Consider the following 21,366-nt stretch of genomic DNA (forward strand, 5'->3'; position numbering starts at 1 on the left):
GTTACTGTGGCGCTAAATGCACAAACAAAAATAAACTAAAAGTAACAGTAGATGAAAAATAAATTGTAAACGAAATTATGTTCCATTAGGAGTCGGTTCCGGGAGAGTGATTAATCGCTTGGGTCTCTCATCACAATTTTCAAAGTCCAAAGAGATGACTGGTTGGGCTTTTTATATGTATTTTCAGTGTTAGTGATGCAGAACTCTTGGCAATTTGTTGGCATAATAATTAAAATCTCATAAACACCCTGCAATTTCCATTAAACTGTTTTAAATATGAGAGAAGGTGATCAAATGTTTACAAGTAAGGCTTTTATTTGCTATGTATAGTAGTAAGTACAAGTCACATAACCTTCTACCCTCATTGCCATTGTCCATTGTGTCTCCCGTCAATCGTATATCTTATTTGTTGACAACTTTACAAAACCTGACAACCAGTAGATTCTTAGCACACCAGAAAACAGAAGACTTATAAAAAGATAAAAAAGAACTGTAAATGTGAATGTATGATACGTTCCTCGACTTGTGACCCCGACTACTCCTCTACTTATGTAAGGGTTGTGTGTTGGCGGGGCCTCAGAACACCATCATCTCGCGGCAGCCTCGAGGGAGCGCAAGGGGCGAGGGAGTGAGGCGTCAGATAGCACACTGTTGGGCTAGGCAGTACTGGAGTCTTCGTCGAATTTGTTGTGGGCTTTACCAAGAATCCTTTACAAATACCCAATCCTCTACTGTGTCCCAAATTATCGACCAGCCTGCTTTCTCTCTCTCTCTCTCTCTCTCTCTCTCTCTCTCTCTCTCTCTCTCTCTCTCTCTCTCTCTCTCTCTCTCCTCCTCCTTCTTCTTCTTCCCCCATTACTCGTCTGCAATCCCTATTCCCGAGAGAGAGAGAGAGAGAGAGAGAGAGAGAGAGAGAGAGAGAGAGAGAGAGAGAGAGAGAGAGAGAGAGGGCAAGCGTTCATAATATCTACTCGTGCTCAGTGTGGTTGATAAACGCCTGAGCTTGTGGTCTTAGCATCCACAGCGTTCATTGTTACACTCAGTTTCCATTGTGACAGGTGCGAACTCTCTCTCTCTCTCTCTCTCTCTCTCTCTCTCTCTCTCTCTCTCTCGTTACGTGGAATCAGAAACCAAAATGAAAAAAGAAATACTCTGCCGTGCTGGTCGAACAATACGCGGCCTTCCGTCTCCTCTCATAATTGCCAGCGCTTGATGTGTGGCGCAGGGTGATAGGGTGGCTGAGGGTGATAGGATGCCCAGGCCTAATACGGGAGGGAGTAGGCCAGGGATCAAGGCAGGATAGAGGGAGGGAGGGAGTGGCAATGGGGAAAGGGTGAGGAATTGAGGAAGGAGACAGATGGAACAGAATGGGTTTTGTGATGTTTGTTGTGTGTGTGAGGGAGAGAGAGAGAGAGAGAGAGAGAGAGAGAGAGAGAGAGAGAGAGAGGAGAGAGAGAGAGAGAGAGAGATGTAATATCCTCACTAATACCAACACCTCACATCACAAAATGACATGATTTTTTTAGTATCAACCAACTTTTCCATAACATTTTATAATATTTTCAGTTCATTTAGAGAAAGACGTTATTATTATTATTATTATTATTATTATTATTATTATTATTATTATTATTATTATTATTATTATTATTACTCGGCATCTTAATTCTTTTTTTTTTTTTTTTATCATCACGAAGTCACACACATCTATGCCCCAGACTTTACCTTTACTCTTATTATTATGTCGACAGGTGTATTAGGATATAGTTCGTGTCCAGAGTCTTTCTATCTGTTGCGTCACGTTAATGATGTGATGTTCGTGACTTGTACATACTGTTACGTAAAGAAGTGACCGTCTGAGAAATAAGGAAACCGTCATGAGGATTGCCAGTAAAAGAATCGTAAAGGTAGGTTGCCACACGCGCACTTTTTGGGCACGACGTGGCACGAGGTGAGTGCGCGCCACACCGCGAGTAGAAACAGTACAGAAACAGAGACGTCGGGTACATTGCGCGCAAGGGTGTGGCGATGTGGCACGAGGTGAGCCCGATCTGGGCACGAGGTGTTGCGAGACGTGACACGAGGTGATCACGACGTGGGCACGAGGTCATCGCGACGTGCACACGAGGTGTGGCCCAACCCGACGACCCGTTTTGAGGGGTCGCACAGGCATTTTAATTAATTACGAGGTTGTTGCCGATGTACTGTCACGATATGTCACGGGGTGTTGTGAGGATGCGTCCAATATTTGCAGTGCCTCCCAAGCGGTATATAAAGGGTGGGGAATGATGATCAAGTCACTCAAAGCTAGACTGGCAAGCAGGGAAGATGGAGGAAGAAAACTACAGACAAGAGGCTCAAGTACTGATGGCAGGAATCCTGATGGTGGCTGCTGCATTGCTGCTGCGAAGAAGACGTCTACAGCAACCTCCCGTGCCACCCCAGCCACGAGCAAGAAGACCCAGAACAATATGGTGCCGTGAATGGCTTACGAGACGATCGATGCATGGCGATTTTCACCACCTGCTGCAGGAGCTCAACCGAGAAGACACCAAGGGCTACAAGAACTTCCTCCGCATCAAACCTGAACTTTTCGGAGAGATGGTGGACCGGCTTACTCCAATCCTCGCCAAAAAAGCCACCAGAATGAGAGAGCCCCTGTCAGTGGGGTTGAAGTTGGCTGTCACCCTCCGATTCCTGGCATCCGGCGATTCATATACGAGTCTGCAATACAGCTTCAGGGTCTCCAAAACCGCCATCTGTAGATTCGTACCTAAAGTCTGCCAGGCCATAATTGACATATACAAACCTGAGGTGCTCAAGTGCCCAAGAACTCCAGAAGAATGGAATCAAGTTGCCGAAGGATTCTCAAAGAGGTGGAACTATCACAAGTGTGGAGGTGGTCTGGATGGCAAGCATGTTCGAGTGAAGAAGCCCTGGCATGCAGGATCACTGTTCTTCAATTACAAGAAGTTCCACAGCATTGTCCTCATGGCCGTCGCAGATGCAAACTACAAGTTCCTGTACGTCGACGTAGGTGCTGAAGGAAGTGCTGGTGATGGAGGAACTTGGTTCAAGTGCACCCTTCACGATGCCATCGCGCAGAAACGAGTGGGATTTCCAGAGCACAGCTTCCTGCCGAGTGACGACACGCCAATCCCATTCCACATTGTTGCTGATGATGCCTTCGCCCTCAAGACCTGGCTTATGAAACCTTACTCACATCAATCCCAGGTATACGAAGAAAAAATCTTCAGCTACAGGTTGTCTCGCGCCCGTCGTGTGGTGGAAAATGCTTTCGGTCTCTTGCAGTCACGATTTAGAGTCTTCGGCACTACCATGCTACAACGACCTGCAGTTGTCAAAATTGTCACCATGTGTGGGTGTGTGATGCACAACCTGATATTGGACCGCTACTCAAATTTTCATCCCCAAGAAGTCGACTGCGAAGATGGTGACCATAACGTGATTGATGGATCGTGGAGGAACATACCAAATCTGATGCAACGCCTCCAAACTCGACGGGGAACAAATCCAACGAGAGAAGCAAAGGCCGTCCGAGACTACCTGGCTTTGTACTATACATCAGAAGCAGGCGCAGTTCCCTGGCAAGAAAGGATGGTATATCCAAGAGGACGACCAGCAGACGAACAAAGGATGGAGCAATAATTAAATAAATAAATAATATATATATATATATATATATATATATATATATATATATATATATATATATATATATATATATATATATATATATATATATATATATATATATATATATATATATATATATATATATATATATATAAGCTGTGTTAATAAATGTTATCTGTGTATTTGATAATAAAGAAACCGATTAAGCTTCCTTGACTTTGAATTATACCCCAAAATATAAACTATATACATTATAGGAATATCATATTTGGGTGGGAGGGAATGGGAAAGGAAATAAGAGTAAAATAGAATATATGTTAAAAAAAATTTTTAAATATGAATTTAATGTTTACAAAAATTATTAACTTATTAAGTAATAGGCAAATCTGGATAATTAAACACCTTCATTTATTAATTACATAAGACTTTGGTCTAAAATTGTTAAGATCGTCTGGTTATAAGATTAAAATTTCAGCAAAGAATTTTTCATATTTACGACATTGAAATAAAATCTATACTTGATGGATATATCAAAGCTATAAAATGTTCACATATATATATATATATATATATATATATATATATATATATATATATATATATATATATATATATATATATATATATATATATATATATATATATATATATATATATATATATATATATATATATATATATATATATATATATATATATATATATATATATATATATATATATATATATTATGGGGACAGTACCTTTTCCATGTGTGATTCTCTGATTTAATTTTCCAAGTGTTTTACCTTTTACCAGTTATTATTTCAATACCTTATTTATATATTCAGTTATTATTTTCCAAGTTCTTTATTACCAACTCTTCATTATTCCCTTTTATCTGTTATCATTTCAAATCCTCAATTTTCAATCCATTTCTTAACTTCCCAAGTTTTAGTATATTTTTTTTCTCTTTTACCATTTATGTCCCAATTATTTATATTCAGTTTGTAGTTTATAATTTTTTTTACTGGTAAAAGGAAACATTAAAAAAGTGTTTTTAATGTCTCCTTTTACCAGTTATTATTTTATATCCATACTTACATTATAAATGAAAAGGGAAAAAATATAGTTGTTTTTTTCATATTTATTTCATACATTTTAACATATTTTTATATGCAATACATTTTTATTTTGTTTACATTTACTCGTCGCTATCCTCCGCCTCGTAGCCCTTCGGTGTCTCGATCATGGGGGACATTATGGCCTTTTTCGCCGGCGATTTCGTCTTCTGGCCCTGGAGTTTGGTGGTCGTACTTGTGTGCTGCAGGGTCTTGACGGGGGACGGTGAACAGCCGAGTATAGATTCCCACTGTATTGGGGTGGGCACCTGCTGCTGCTGTGGCTGCTGAGGGAACTGTTGCTGTTCTGATTGTTGAGGCTGGTATTGTTGTTGAGGCTGTTGGTACTGTTGTTGTTGAGGCTGTTGGTACTGTTGTTGTTGGTACTGGGGCTGCGAGTAATGCGACTGCTGGTACTGCGGCTGATGACAGACTGGAGGAGGAGGAGGAGGAGCAGGAGCAAGAGTAGGCGGTGCAGGAGGCTGCCACAGGTGCGATGGGCTCGCAACTCCTAGTGGCATGGGCACAGAATCCAGCAACCTCCTCGGGTCTTTAATAGCACTCCTGGCCATCACTGGTTCCTCCATGAGGCTGATCATGTACGCGATCTTGGAGAAGAGTACTCCATGATGCATGGGGGAAACCTTCTTCAGGCGAGTGTACATAAATTCAACAAACTGCCGGATGTCAGCGTCAGGTCCCTCGACTGGTGGTTTTCGTGTAGCTAGCAGCTGTGCACTCTGGAGTAGTTCTTGGATGGCACTGCTCTCCTGGGTAGATTTGGTGGATCGTGGGCTGGATAGTTCCTCCTCCTGCCGTTCCTTCTTCCTCTTCCTCCTGGCAATTGAGTGGGCCGATAGGACAGACTCATGGCTGGAGGAATCTTGATCGTCACCTTGTCTGCCGAAGTCATCACTAGGGTGCGTACTTTCGTGGGCGATGTGACCTGCCAGGAAGGCCCAAACCTCGACGATCTTCTGCTCCCTCTGCGTCCTCGGCCTGGCTGCTGATCCACTCTTGCTCTTCCTCTTCTCGATTTTCCCAAAATCTGTTCTCTTCTTGTCCACCACCTTCTTCACCTGCTGGTGAGAACAGTCCGAGAAAGTTTGGGCCAGGTCCTTCCAGAGGCTCTCCTTCCACGCCGGATTCAGCCACTTCTCGTTCCGCTTATCGTAGAGCTCTGGATGCAACTGGACGTAGTTTGTTATCTCCCTCAGTTGGTCGTCGTTGAAGGGGTAGTCCTGAACGTCTTTCTTGGATGGCCGAGTGCGTTTCCTGGAGAGCCCAGCAACAGGTTGTACCTTCACCACTTCCACATCAGGAACGTCAGTGTCGTCAGGAACCTCAGGAGGAACATCACCAGTTTCTCCCTCCTGCAGACTCGGGGAAGACTCCTGCTGTGGTGCTTGCTGCTTGCCTTTCTTGGGCATCTTGGAAAGGTTGGCTGGAGATGGGAGGGTTCTTCTTCTGTCTGTGTTTGCGAGATAAGTGACCATGTGGCCCACGGGTGCTGTTTATATACCCCTTGGATCAGGTCACGTGAGAGGCAATTATACAGCTCGCCACCACCTCGCGCTAACTTCGTGCCCACCTCGGACTAACGTCGCGCCCACCTCGCACTAACCTCGTACCACCCCGCACCACACCTCGTGACACCTCGCGCCCAGGTAGCACGAGCTCGCACCACTGCGCGCCAGGCGCGACGTCGTGCCAATAGGCGCGAGGTGTCTCGAACAGGGTACGAGGTGTCACGAGGTGATGGCACGAGGTGGGGCCGACGTCGCCACTTCGTACCCCGTCGGGAAAAAAAATGAAACTGTTTTAATTTTAACGCGACGTCGTGCCACCTGCCTCGACTTCCCCGACTTGGTGGCAAGAGGTCTGCACGAGCTGCCGCGCTGTTGGGCACGAGTTGGCGCGAATTGGGTGCGCACTCACCTCGTGCCACGTCGTGCCCAAAAAGTGCGCGTGTGGCAACCCGCCTTAAGGTGCAGGTTTTATTATGAATATTTCCTTTATTATTTAAACGCTACCTCGAAGAATTATTAGGATATTCTTTTCCTTCTCTTTGTTCACTTTTTTATTTAACGTAATTGAATTTTATATTTGATTTTTTTTCTTTATGTCTGATTCCTAATAATGCAGCTCTTCCTGCTCCATGTGGTATATAATAGAATTAAAATTTTGTTTTCATTATTAAAAAAAAAATTGTGCGTGTTTGAACTTGTATGAGAGGCAGTTAGTGGAATCAAACAGAGCTCCATCACACACACACACACACACACACACACAGTAGGTTACAGATACGCTACTGGCAATCATACTTCTACATTATAAAGCTGATGATCTGTACCGGAAGTTTTGATCCCTGGGTACATATCTATAATACATCAAGACTGGTAACTGATTCTGCAAACTTAGATATTAATGCAAATTATTTTCCGACTTAGTTCGTCTCAAGTCTTCCTCATCCGCGTTTGACATGTTCCTGAATTTTGTAATAGTTGTGGTTCGTGTGTGTGTGTGTGTGTGTGTGTGTGTGTGTGTGTGTGTGTGTGTGTGTGTGTGTGTGTGTGTGTGTGTGTGTTATGTATCATGGTTATGTTATAGTAAGACCTTTATCTTTATACTCTATCATTTTTTTTCATTCCTTATTCCTTCAACATGTTACTGTGTCTGAAATGGTCACGTCATTACTTTGTACTCTCGTGTCGTGGCTGTACATTTACCGTTCAATATTGCTGCGAAATGGCACGATGGGGGTGAGAGGAGGAAGGGGAGGTGGCGTGCTGAGGCAGGGGAACCTCGGTCGTGTTGGTGATGGGACTTCGGGAGGTGGGCGGGGGGAGGTGGGGTGACACCTGCCGCGGGACAACATTGGCCTTCTCGCTGGGAAGTTCAATTTTTTCCCCCCTCACAGTTCCCGGAAAACGTTCATATTTTTGTTCAAATGTGTGGCGGTTGTAAGTGCTGTGCAGCCAAAAGGTTACAGGTGATTTTGCATCTGATTTGTTCTCTTTTTGAGCTTTATTTTCTGTGATTTATTTATTTATATTAAGGGTTTCTTTTCATGTTTCTTATTTCATCTTTACCTTCCATTGTTTGGTAAGGATGAGGTCATTTTCCAGATTGTTTTTTTTTTTTAATTTGCTTTGATGTTCTTTTTTTTCAGACTTAATCTTCTATGAGGTATTTATTGATATTAAGGTTATTTTCATGTATTTTCTTATCCTTTTTACTTTTAATGGATTGTAAGAATGTTGTTATATTTCCATAGGTCTTATTCTTTTTTTTTTGTCACTTAATCTCCTTTTGCCTAATGATTTTTATTTTTTTTATTTATTTATTTATTTATTTTTTATTTTTTTTTAGGAACAAATCGTATTCACTGTTCTTGGATTGGTGTTCTGGGCTGTCTTCACCCTTGTCTCCTTCATTCCCTTAAGGCTCTGGACTATACTCTGGGCTGTAAACTTCAAGCTGATTTACCGTTCATAAAATTATTGATATGTCTATGTAGAAATGTTTAGGGAATACAAACGACTCCTTGTTTTCGTAATATAAATTTTCTTGAAAGGATCACTCTTACTGATATGAATATTATATACACATCTGCCTTGGTCCAGAGGAGTTTATCAATATTCACTATAAAAGTTAAGTATTTCTTAGTTCTAGGAAAGTAGCTCAAAGTACGTACATAAAGTAAATATTTGTCACACTTTTCCTTCAACTTTTCTTTATCAGCATATTATTATTTATTTATTTATTTTGTGCTCTTGGTCCTCTACGTATAAAAAAGACTTAAAATAATTCATTGCGAGATAATAACACAATATTTTAATAGAATCTACGGGCAATGAGTTACTGGTAGCTTTACAAAACAAGGGAATACTCACAGACCGCGTGTGCCGCAGACCGTGTTAGAATGACTGGATGGAACCAAAAATAACAACGAACTTCTAATTTTGAAACGTTCCGAGCTCTCATTAGAACTTTTTTTTTTTATGCCGCAGAGTAATTAGTTGGTTTCTCGTTATTTTTTTTAGTTAGTGGCATAGAATCCTTGCTAAACCACGCTTAGAGTAATGCTCTAAACCACGCTAAGAGTAATCACTCTTGAAAATCTTAATAATCTCGAGATAAAGCACTCAAATGAATTCAGTCCTTCTTTGATCCATAGTCGTAATCGTTGTGGCGTCTACTCTCGAATACTTTAAACAAGCTTTAGTAGGAGTCGTAAGTTTCCAAAGGTGTCCTCATGACTCTCGTGATAATTTAATAAAGGCTCTTCATCACTAATTGGGAAATAAACTTTGTGGACTTTCAAAAATAGATCTGACAATAGGAAAAAAGGCGTCTAAGGATAAACCTCGTGGAAAATACTTGATAATACATATGAAGGACAGATACCAGAAGACACATTAGTCTCTAACGAGGGTATTTGCTCATCTTTTTAATATTAACACTAAGATACAGAACAGGACTCTCGAGATACAGAACAAGACTCTCAAGATACAGAACAAGACTCAAGATAGAGAACAAGACCATCAATATACACAACAAGGCTCTCTTAGATACAGAACAAAGCTCTTAGATACATAACAAGTCAAGGTAAAGAACAACGCACTCCGATATCCGATACAGAACAAGGTTATCTGAAGAAAGGCTATCAGTCAGCTCAGCCACAGTGCCCAAATTCAGCCTGGCCTTGACGTTGAGTTAAAGAGTAGACCCTCATCACAGTTTGGTCCGAGGGAAAGCTGCCACCCCAAGCTTAGTGATACCAGGGATGTATGGCTTGCTTCCCATTGCCTCCCAGCGCATAGTGAGGCACCAGTTAGCAAGTGTAATGCGATTAAACGTGATGTGTTCCCGTAGTGCACAGTAATTTGCGAAATATTAATTACGGATATAATTTTGTAGCGTAGAATTTGACATATATTCATGATGGCATAAGCAAAATGTGTAATTAAAACCAGAGCATCGCGTCATCATTGGCTGCTAAGGATCATATGTCAGCGGAGTTTTAAAATGGTCGCCAATATTAACTAACAACACAAAGATGATGCGCCATAACTCTTGGTACAACTGTTGCCGCGTCATGTTGATCACGGCTCTCTCTCTCTCTCTCTCTCTCTCTCTCTCTCCTCTCTCTCTCTCTCTCTCTCTCTCTAACAAATTAGTAGAGTTATAATAGCTAGCTCTTCCGTGTGTGTGTGTGTGTGTATGTGTGTGTGTGTGTGTGTGTGTGTGTGTGTTCGTGTATGTTTGCGTGTGAGTACGTACGGTAGGTGGATGTGAGCGTATGAAGAGAGAGAGAGAGAGAGAGAGAGAGAGAGAGAGAGAGAGAGAGAGAGAGAGAGAGAGAGAGAGAGAGAGAGAGAGAGAGAACTTTAAGGGAAACGTGATTCTCTCTCTCTCTCTCTCTCTCTCTCTCTCTCTCTCTCTCTCTCTCTCTCTCTCTCTCTCTCTCTCTCTCTCTCTCTCTCTCTCTCTCTCTCTCTCTCTCTCTCTCTCCATACACGCACACCCCACTACCGTACGTACTCACGCGCATACATACACGAACACACACACACACACACACACACACACACACACACACATACACACACGGAAGAGCTAGCTAAAATAGCTCTGCTAATTTGTTAAAGAGAGAGAGAGAATCAGGCTAATCCATTGCTATTATCTTTGTATCTTCAAACTTGTAACCTTTATAACGATGCTCCTTTTTTTTTTTTCTTTTTTACACCCTCCAGATCCCCACCTCCATCTCTGCTCCCACCTGACTCCGCCTGCACTTCCGCTGCCCACGTCATCCACATGAATTTCAGCTCGGCCTCCGCCAGTAAAGAATCAAGGCAACGGAAGTATCTTGTATTTTTCTTCACAGTTTTTAGTATGCTTTGTACTCCCTCATATCACGTAACAGAGAAAATACTTAACCTGAAGTACTGACCACAAAAGTAACACTTTTCTTGTTCTGACAGCGTGAGCCTTATCAGTTACTCCTTTTACGTGGTTATTTTACGTGATATTTTGTGTCTTAAATACAACGCGGGTATTAAAGGAGGTGAAAGGGAATTGTGTGAATCGGTACACTTTAGTAGTCCACGCCACGAGACAGATATAGCCAGTAACCCTTTGTCCCTCGCTGAGTCCTCCTGACCTTCCTTCTCCCTTCCCTCCAGTGTGGAGTAGAAGAATAAAACAATGTACAGCTACCGAGGCTTGTACAGTCCACCTTCCTACGATCAACGAGACTCCAATGTGTAAACTTGTACGAGTCTAACGTGTAAACTTGAAGCGTACGTTCTCTCCCTCTGGCCTTCCCTTCTTCCTCCCCTCCAGTGTGAAGCATGAAAATAAAACTCTGCGTGGGTACCAAAATTTGCACAGGCAGTCTCTCCAACAACTGCAGGACTAGAGTGTGAGAACCTGTAGCTATTGTTTTTTCTCCTTTGTCTTCCTTTCTTCCTGCCCTGAAGTGTGAATCATGAAAGTAGAACAGATGTATAGCTAAAGATTCTTACAGAGACTTCCTTTCAGTGGCCAGCGACTCCCAGACGTGTAAACCTGTAGCTATTGCTCTCTCCTTCACTTCTCATCCTGCCCTCTAGTGTCAGGCATAAAATAAAGCAGTGGGTTGGTACCGAAGTTTGTACAGTCCAGGGAGTCAACCGTCCTACGTACTACTAACAAAAGCGTGTTAACCAGTAGCTGCCATTCTCTCCCTCTCACCTTCCCTTCTTCCTGCCCTCCAGTGTGAAGCGTAAAGATAAAAAAGAAAAATAAGTTCGTAGCTACAGAAACTCTGCAAAATAATTTCTTATGCTGCCCGTGAAACCTGAGTGTTTAGACCTGTAGACCTCAGGCATTCCTTGTCACCCTATCTTCTTTCTATCCTCCAGTGTGAAGCAGGAGATTCTTTATAAGAGTACGTGGCCACAGACTCTCATAGTGAACCTTCCTTAGACGAGCTTGACCGGAGACTTTATACCTAGACCTCTTGTTCGCTCGCTCTGTCCCATCTTATCTTCCTTCTGCTCTCCAGTGTGAAGGAAGAGAATAAATGAGCGCATGGCTTCTCAAGTTCTCACATTGAGCATCTCTACGTTCAGTGAGGCCGGAGAGTTTAGACCCGTAGCTCTCATTATCTTCTCCCTACACTCCAGTGTGAAGGTGCATAAAAGAGCGAGGAGATACTTAAATTCTCACACTAAGCATTTCTACGTCAAGTGAGGCATTAAAATTATGTCTGTGGCTGACTCCTTCCTAATGATCTTATTCTCTTTCTTGTCTGAAGCAAGAGAGTGAAGGGGATACGTAGCTACAGAGGCTAAGCTTTTCTAAGACCAGCAAGACCTGGACATGAAAAACTGTATCCCTCTCCGTTCCCTTCCTCACTTTTCTTTCTCTTCCATTCACGTAAGGTATGAAACAGTCAGAGGTTATCGGAGTCCCCCGCTGCGAGCTGTAGTCCTACAAGTGGCTGAGAGATGATGGAAAATGTTTACGTATCTCGGTTGAAAAATATGTTGGTGTTGGTATATAACCGTGTCGGATATGAGAGGTTTGGTGTCGTGTGCCATTGAGGGGGAACGAGGAGGCGACGGTTTCCAGTTTCCTGTTTCCAGGCGCTTTTTTCCTTCCCCACTTGAACACGCTGAGGATTCACGCTGGGAAATGCTACTTTTACCCACGCATCTGTTTGAGACTTTGACTTTCGTGATTTCTCTTATGATACCCAGGAGATTTTATGTTAAGGCTGAAGAATTATTAAGTGTTTTCATTAGCCTTTTTAAAATAAACACGAGCTGTAACGTTAAAGGTACAGAATAACCGTGCGTTAAAATTGACTTATTGAAAAGAGTAATTGTTACAGTATAAATGCAGAAGAGTTATACATTTAAATTTCTGGCTCTAAAAGAGGCGAAAAATTCTATAATATACGTAGGTGCAGAAAAGTTAATTTATTGCACATAGTTATCCTCACTTGTATATTCGCTGCTATTTATTTATTTATTTATGTATTTATTTATTTTTTTTATCCTTTTGCTTTATCCTTCCGCGAATTTGGTGCGTCATCGCGGAAGGCTTCGTCGGTCGGCGTGTTTGTGCCCCCATGCGTATGTTTATCATTCTGAGGTCATTAAGTAGGAAAACGATCACCGCCATTACGAGCCATTATGCTAAGTAGTGAGAAATTGTGTGTGTCAGACGGGGTAATGGCGGCCGAGGATGCCCCTCATGCAACACAACACACACACACACACACACACACACACACACACACACACACACACACACACTGCTGAACTGAATATTGTGGAGAAAAAAAATAACTAAGCTGATTGATCGTAGTTTATTCAAAGTGTATTGTTTTATATTGTGTGTGTGTGTGTGTGTGTGTGTGTGTGTGTGTGTGTGTGTGTGTGTGTGTGTGTGTGTGTGTGTGTGTGTGTGTATGTGTGTTACTCATATCGCATAAAAAAAAAAAAAATTCCAGACATCTTTTCCCAGGTCTTTAAAAGTATCGATGTTTTGACAGACCCATTCTTCCTACACATCATCCTTCGACAGCTTGCATGAAAACAGGTGCCAAAAACAAAACAAGTAGCCCATATGAGATACACAATTAGATTATCAAAACGTACAAAGATTTCTCTCCAATCCTTAGAAAAGTAACCGAATTATGAGGCGCACACTTAGGTTTTCAAAATCATCTAGAAATAACCTACATAACTATGAGGTGCACACTTATAGGTTATCAAAATACACGAAGGTTTCTCACTAATCCTCACTAATAAATCATTTAATATTCCAGAAACAACTCAAAACAAGTTGTGCATTCTTAATTTAAAACGTACGAAGGTTTCTCGTTAATCCTCAGAAACTGATCATGCTAGATGCCAGAAATAACGTAGCTATGAGATGTACGCTTTGGTTTTCAAAATATAAAGGTTTCTCGAAAATGCTCACTTAAAAATCATGTTAAACTCCTGAAAAAGAAAGAAAAAAAAAACATAAAAGGCTCATCGTGTACAAAGGTCAGCCAATCAACATAAGAACATAAGAACATAAGAAATAAGGGAAGCTGCAAGAAGCGACCAGGCTTACACGTGGCAGTCCCTGTATGAACACACCTACCTATTTCCATCTGCTATCCCCATCCATAAACTTGTCTAATCTTCTCTTAAAGCTCTCTAGTGTCCTAGCACTAACTACATGATTACTGAGTCCGTTCCACTCATCTACCACTCTATTTGAGAACCAATTTTTTCCTATCTCCTTCCTTAACCTAAATTTTTCAAGCTTGAACCCGTTATTTCTTGTTCTACTCTGGTTGCTGATCCTAAGAATTTTGCTTACATCTCCCTTGTTATAACCCTTATACCACTTAAAGACTTCTATCAGGTCCCCTCTTAACCTACGTCTCTCTAAAGAATGTAAACTACAATCAGCTAGCATTCACGTAGTACACATAATAGAGCAGCGAATCCAGGACATCTCAAATTCCCTGGATTAAATTTGCCTTTACGCTTGGCTTTTATAAATCACAGAGGGCGTTGGACTCGGAGTGGCACAAGTGATGTATAATTCAGTATATGAACTAGAAATTGACGAGTGTAATACGAAACTGTTCCACGTATTACTCAAACAACGCAGTAATAATGTGTTTCTGTAATGTTGGGATATTCGTCTCATCAGGGTTTAAAGGGAAACACAATATTACCGAGAGCGCATTGTGTTGTGGTAGTATTGTGGTGTCACAAGAAAGAAAATAAAACATGAAACCCGTAAAATTCTTAGATTAAAATTCGTAGACGACATCTGTCTTAATCTCAACGACAGCAGAGTTACCGGGAGATGTTGTATGGCTGGCATTAAAAAGGTGTCAAAGAATGGATGATAAACTTAGAACAAAGGTCAAGCTGTGATTAGTATTGTTGCACAGACCTTCATTAGCATGGGAATTAAAATCATGAAGAAAATGGAATATAATCATAAGAGTTAACAGTTAGAAATAAAAGCACAGTGAACATTATAGTTATGCAACGTCAGTAATTAATGGAAGGTATTCAGCAAACATTGGCGTGGTGTGAAAGTCTCTTATTCATCAAACCTAACCATTTATATGTCATTTCCTTATAGCTTACCATGATCACCGACATGTTTCTAGACACATTTTTTTGAACTGCTGTCTTTCAGATATTTCAATAGTAAAAAAAAAAATAATAATAATAATAAAAATAAAAATGATAATAATAATAATAATAATAATAATAATCTTCTGTTCCGTACTTCTTTCTTTGTGTAAATTAGAACAAAATTTAACAGTGCTCGAACCGTTAACAATAGACAGTCCCAGTAGTAAATAGATTGAAAACCGTCGATACCGAGTGCGTAGGTAGAATATGACTTTTATATATGAAATCTGTTAGTGATTGAATGTGAAATGATTAATGAAATCTATATAGAATGAAGGAAAGGTAAAAAAGAATTAAGGAGATTATTGCATACCTAGAGACGAACTGCGTAGAATCGAAACCAACTCTAGAATTTGAAAAAAAAAAATTAAGCTAGGCAGAATAGATAGCTAGAAAGCATAATAAAAAGCTGGATTGCCAAGACAGAGAGAGAGAGAGAGAGAGAGAGAGAGAGAGAGAGAGAGAGAGAGAGAGAGAGAGAGAGAGAGAGAGAGAGAGAGAGAGTCTGTCTGTCTGTCTGTGTGTGCGCGCATGTGTGTGTATACGCTCATTGTTCTAGTCTGGCTTGCCTGAAGACCTAATTTGCCGTCCATATTGTGTTTCCTCTCGTCGCCTCAGGTATCACATGAACACCCCCCCCCCACCCACCCCCGCCGTGGCCCAAATACCTTCATGACAAACCATTTTCGGAGAGGTTCATGCGCATTACTCTCTGTGGATAAACCAAACCGTAAAGCAAACAGTGGTGTGCTGTTTTGACCAAGACCTTTATGTGGAGTTTGGATTAGCAATGGATTACGTAGGGTGGAGAATTATGACCTGTAAAATACGTTGTAAGTAAAATTAAGAAAATATAAATGGAAATATGTGAAGAAAATTAAGACCAGATAAAAAGTAATTGTTTATATCACTTACTTGGCTCTGTGTATGTTTATTTTATTAGTTCATTCACATTGCGTATTACTTCATCTACCAGGAAGTCATTTATCTTTCGTTGCTGTGTTAGTTTACTCGTATGTCAGTTTGCAGTGTTCTGTAACTCGTGTGATGAAATATGGTGTTATTATCGGTTATTTTTTTTCATTATCGCATGTTCCTATGTTCTCGTGTTCTTATTAGCTGTTCTCTTTGTTTAATTATTCTTTTAGAAACTTTTTTTTTTCTTTGGTGCTTTCTCTGCTCATGGTTTTTGACGTGGGTTTTAAATTAACTTCTTTATTGGTACATTGTATTATACGCTACTTTTATAATGTGATGTCATTGCAACCTAGTGTTTAAAATATTAGCCGTGGCACGCAAGGAAAACGAGTTGGGCATTAATTTTTATGGGAGTCTATTATACATTGCAGTAATGGATAATTATAGATTTTATGCACATTCCTCCCAAAAATAGCCCTTAAAGTTCATTACCACTGAGCTACACAACGATCTGCCCGCCGATAACATATTTCAGGTGTGTGTGTGTGTGTGTTTGCAAATAGGACGTGTTTTGTTCAACTTTGTCCCTAGCGTTTTGTTATCCGTATGGAATGATGAGGGGTCGATGCAATAATGCCAAGGAAAATACCCTACATAGTGAGACTTACTGAAGCAGGTGCAAGGAGGAAGAAAACGAGGCTTTATTTTTTTCCTAAGTAGTATCTACATTCATACATTCCCCCTTGCCTTACCTTCTCTCATACACCAAGGTACCTCAAAACACACCCTTTATCCCACCCCTCACATCTAAAACCAGGAATAGTACCCAGACTTGCAGTGTCATTAATTCAGGATGTAATGTCTCATCACCACTTACCTGATGCGCAGCAAGAAACGTTGATGTTTAGTGTGTGCTGGTGTGGTGCGTGACGGCGGAGAAAGGGCTTCACTCTGCTCATTGTATCAGGTATCGAGCTCGGAAGTCACTCAATACTGCGAACACGGCAAGAGGCAGCGGGGAGTGAAGGGATGGACGAGTGGCGGCGGAGGTAACAGAGCTAGGGATGGCACACAGCAGTGCGTGTTGAGGAAGGAACGGAATAGCACAAGTGGAGTTAGGGGAATTGATATGAGTGGGGGCTAAGTGAATGGATGGGGAGTTAAGTCTATAAATCGAGGGTCAGTGATTGGATGGGTGAGTGGAGGGACTGGATAGCCGCCTCGAGATATTTGGTGGTGCTGGTGGTGGTGGTGTTAACTTGATGGTCGATGGAATGACACGCCGTAACGATGTCATTGTAAGGATGCGATGGGAAGTTTGTCATGCAGTGAAATCAAAGGGATAATGATGATGGCGATGACTCTGGCACTACCGCTCATGACGTAAAATTATTCTCGGACACTGCTTCTTTTTGCCCTTTTTTAATCTGATCTTTGCTCCCGAGGAAGGATCGACTGACGACAAACACAGTCGTGATCCATCAGCCGCGGGAGTGTCACGCGGGGAGCTTCCTCGTCACGGCAGTCATGCGGCTACGTTTAGCATCACACGCATCACCTACATTCCTCCTGTCATGGTTGCCCCTCCTCCACCCTCTCTCCCTCTATCTCTCTCTCTCTCTCTCTCTCTCTCTCTCTCTCTCTCTCTCTCTCTCTCTCTCTCTCTCTCTCTCTCTCTCTCTTTCCGTGTGTGTTTTACTTTTTTACTCCTTTTGTTTTATCTCGTTTTCTTTTCCTCTCAGTTTTCTATATTTTTCCTCCTCGTATTTTTCTATCTCGTTTTGGGATTTTTCTCTTGATTTGTTTCCTATTCAATATGTTTTTAAGCATTCCTATATTTTACGTTATCTAATACAAATGTTTGTTTTTGTTTTTTTATCAACTTACTTATTTATTCATTTATTTATTATTTGTGTGTGCGTTCCGTATATCTCTACCTGAGCATTTTTCTTTCTCCATATTTTCTTTGCTTTATCACAGTGACTGGCTTTTTCATTCAGCTTTTTTTTAAGTCTTCGCTTTAGATTTAGAGTTACATAGCTTTTTTTTTTTTTACATACGCTACATTAGATGATGAAATTTTCTTATATATTTCATTCAAAAGCAGTTGTATCTTTTATAACGTTACTAGAACAGAATTACTTATTTACATTGCCACTTCATTACACATCTTGCCCCACATGTTCACTTTGGCAGTGCTCTCATATTCCACACCTGATATTTACTTCCCCACACCTCGACTGTTGTATTGTAACATATGAGATGACTGGGTTTTATGCCCTTTGAGATTACGCATTATCGCTTCCCTTAGGACGTGAAATCGAATCAGTGGGAGGGGAGAAGACAGTACAAGGAAGGAATGATTTAATGTGAGACTGAAAGACTGTTTTACGAATATAAGACAATGAAAGAGTACATGATTATTGTGTAGGTAGGAATATAGGTCTCTCTCTCTCTCTCTCTCTCTCTCTCTCTCTCTCTCTCTCTCTCTCTCTCTCTCTCTCTCTGTCAGGGAAGGTTGACGTAGATTTAGAAGAAAACGAAAAGAAAGACGCCGTAAAGAGCGCCGTGGAGGGAAGTTTCTGTGTGTGTGTGTGTGTGTGTGTGTGTGTGTGTACCGCCTAACCCCGCGCACACTGAGATAAATCCACGACCCGCTGGAGGTTTTCGAGAGAATTACGAGGTCAAGAATTCACTGCAACATGAATTTTTAAGTGTTTCTTCCTCCTGCCTCCTCTCTCTCTCTCTCTCTCTCTCTCTCTCTCTCTCTCTCTCTCTCTCTCTCTCTCTCTCTCTCTCTCTCATAACTCGTAACTTTGTCAGTTCTGTCTTTTTTACCTTGTTTTTTTTCCTTTACTTTCTGTTTTTTTATTGTGTTTCTTTCCATTTATAGTTTCGCTTCCCTTTTCCCTTTTTACCTCTCTCTCTCTCTCTCTCTCTCTCTCTCTCTCTCTCTCTCTCTCTCTCTCTCTCTCTCTCTCTCTCTCTCTCTCTCTCTCTCTCTCTCTCTCTCTCTCTCTCTCTCTCTCTCTCTCTCTCTCTCTCTCTGTGTGTGTGTTTCCATCACCACCACCACCACCACCACCACCAGCTCCCTATTTCTGTCCTTTAGCTTTGAACTTTTTTTTCTCTCTCTTTTTAATGATTTTCTTCCGTTTACGTTCACGGTTTTATTTCCTGTGGCTTCTGTCTCCTCTGTTCTCGTTCTGCCAGACTTCCGTCAATTAATCTTTTCTTTACTGCCTTCCTTTCCTTCCTCTTCCTGTTTCTTTCAAGCTGTGTAACCAATTCTCCTTCATTTCCTCATTCCTCGTCTTCCATATTACTTCTTCTTTACTTCATTACGTCTCTCCTTCCCTCCATCCTTTCCTATTTCATATTCTGAGTACGTTTCCACTTATTTCTTCTCTTTATCCTCATATTTGACAGTTTTCACTTCCAGCTGCCTGTGTCTCCTTTCTTCATTTGTTTCCTTACGTCCTTCTTCCCTTGATTTCTTCTCCTTCTACGTCCCAAATGCACTGTATGTATTTTCTCTTCTCGTTACCATAATTTTCTCACTTTTTTCACATGTCTAAGCTTCCCTCCTCTTCTCCTCTCCTCCTCCATTTTTTTTTTTTCATTTATTTCTTCACTTCATTTTCTCTACTCCTTCACTTTCTCCATATCCATCAGTGTTGTTTTCTCATTCTCTCCCTGTATACATATTTTTTTAATCTTACTCTCCGTTTCCTTCAGGCACTCCAGCACCTCCACATGCTCTCTCTCCTTTCCTATTTCTCTTCCTCCATCTCTTTTAATCTTACTTTTTGCCCTCCATTTCCTGTATTTCCTCCTGCCCTTCTATATGTTTCTTCCTGTCCCTCCATTTCTCATTCCCTTTGCGCTCTCTCTCTATTCTCCCTTTCCTGTACACCCTCCAGCACCTCCATATGTTCTTCCCTCTCCTTGTCTTTCTCGTTTCCTTCTTACATCTAGTTTAATACTACTTTCTACTCGCCTTTCTTGTACCCCTTCCCTCACCTCCATATGTTCTTCCCTCTCCCTCCTTCTTTCGCGCCCCCTTCCTCTCGCCATTCGTCGTAGCTCCGCTGCTGTGAGTCGTCTTCGGGACCACTTGAATGGCCTCCTGTCGTCCTAACTCTAGTTGCTCAATACAGCCAAACAGACGCGAGGAATTGGCCCTATAAATCAGCCTTCAGACTGGGAGGTGATCGTGAATCTGCCTGAGAAACGTAGGGAGGCAAAGGTGTGTGTGTGCTGTGTGTGTGTGTGTGTGTGTGTGTGTGTGTGTGTGTGTGTGGGGAGGGTGAGGGTGTGTGGTATGTTTGACTCTTGCATTAGTTATGTGGACAGAATAGGGTGAGAATAGTAGAAAATCTAAAACGGTGAGGTTTTGAGAGGGGGAAAGAGATGCATTTAGCAAGTTTAGAAGAGATGCAACATTGTGAAGATGAATGAGAGAATGAAGACTACTACTACTACTACTGCTACTACTACTACTACTACTACTACTACTACTACTACTACTACTACTACTACTACTACTACTACTTTTACGTATTTTGTAGATAGGAATTCCCTCCAATGTTTATGATACAATTTATTTTATGTGTATGTTGATTGGATCGCCTGCCATTATTCTTGTAAATGTACTTGTTTCCTTTTGCTACCAATTGTACGCAACAGTACCATTAGTAATAGTAGTAGTAATAGTAGTAGTGGTAATAGTATTAATAGTATTGGTGGTGGTGGTGAAAAGCAATAGATACAAATAGAACTTTTCTTTGCATATCTCCTTTACACACACACACACACACACACACACACACACACACACACACACAAAGAAGAGAGAGAGAAAAAAAAAAGGATAAAACGGATAAGTAGAGACAGAATAAACAAAGGAAATACGCGACGCTTAATTAAGGAAAGATTTTTTTTTTTTTTTTTTTTTGTGAGGGCATTGCTTACTTGCGGACGAGGCTTGGCAGACGGAAGGAAAACACTGAGAATTTCTGAACGTGCCAGTATTTGTCAGGGTCGTAGTGTGTGTGGCTGGGAGTGCTGAGTCCTGAGCGTTGCGTCATTAGCGTGATTGCTCCATTGTTCTGCTCAGGGACGGCGGCTCCTGACTGATGTGCATATTTATTAGCCAACAAAGCATCGCTGCTCACTAAAATTCACGTGTCCTTGAGATAGTATTATATGTTGGTGCGGCTGGCATATCTTGTTTTGAGTGAATGTTGCAGAAAGTGATTTAAATAATGTTAATGGTGCATGAGTTGTCCTGCATCTTTAAATAATGTCCTGAGAGGTTGGTGTATCTTATTTCACCTCCTTCACTGCTATCCTGGTGTATCGTTCGTTAATCAGTCAATAACAAACCTTTCTTTTTTTTTTTTTGTCACCTCTAAACGTTTTGCAGATTTGAAATTTGAGAATCTATGCAATTTGTTTTTACATTTATGTTGTTTGTG

At 41.2% G+C, this 21,366-nt stretch overlaps 1 protein-coding gene across 1 annotated transcript; it reads right to left on the bottom strand.

Moving 5' to 3' along the window:
- Positions 1-4,840: 4,840 nt before the first annotated feature.
- Positions 4,841-6,187, bottom strand: LOC135093198 (uncharacterized). Its single transcript, XM_063992172.1, has one exon. It carries the CDS (start codon positions 6,185-6,187, stop codon positions 4,841-4,843), a length of 1,347 nt encoding a protein of 448 aa, XP_063848242.1.
- Positions 6,188-21,366: the final 15,179 nt, after the last annotated feature.

The sequence above is a fragment of the Scylla paramamosain genome, chromosome 42 (genome assembly GCF_035594125.1).
Source record: "Scylla paramamosain isolate STU-SP2022 chromosome 42, ASM3559412v1, whole genome shotgun sequence".
Taxonomy (NCBI): domain Eukaryota; kingdom Metazoa; phylum Arthropoda; class Malacostraca; order Decapoda; family Portunidae; genus Scylla; species Scylla paramamosain.

Excerpts from the sequence above, each read along its gene's own strand:
- LOC135093198 (XM_063992172.1), bottom strand. The coding sequence starts at position 6,187 with ATGCCCAAGAAAGGCAAGCAGCAAGCACCACAGCAGGAGTCTTCCCCG.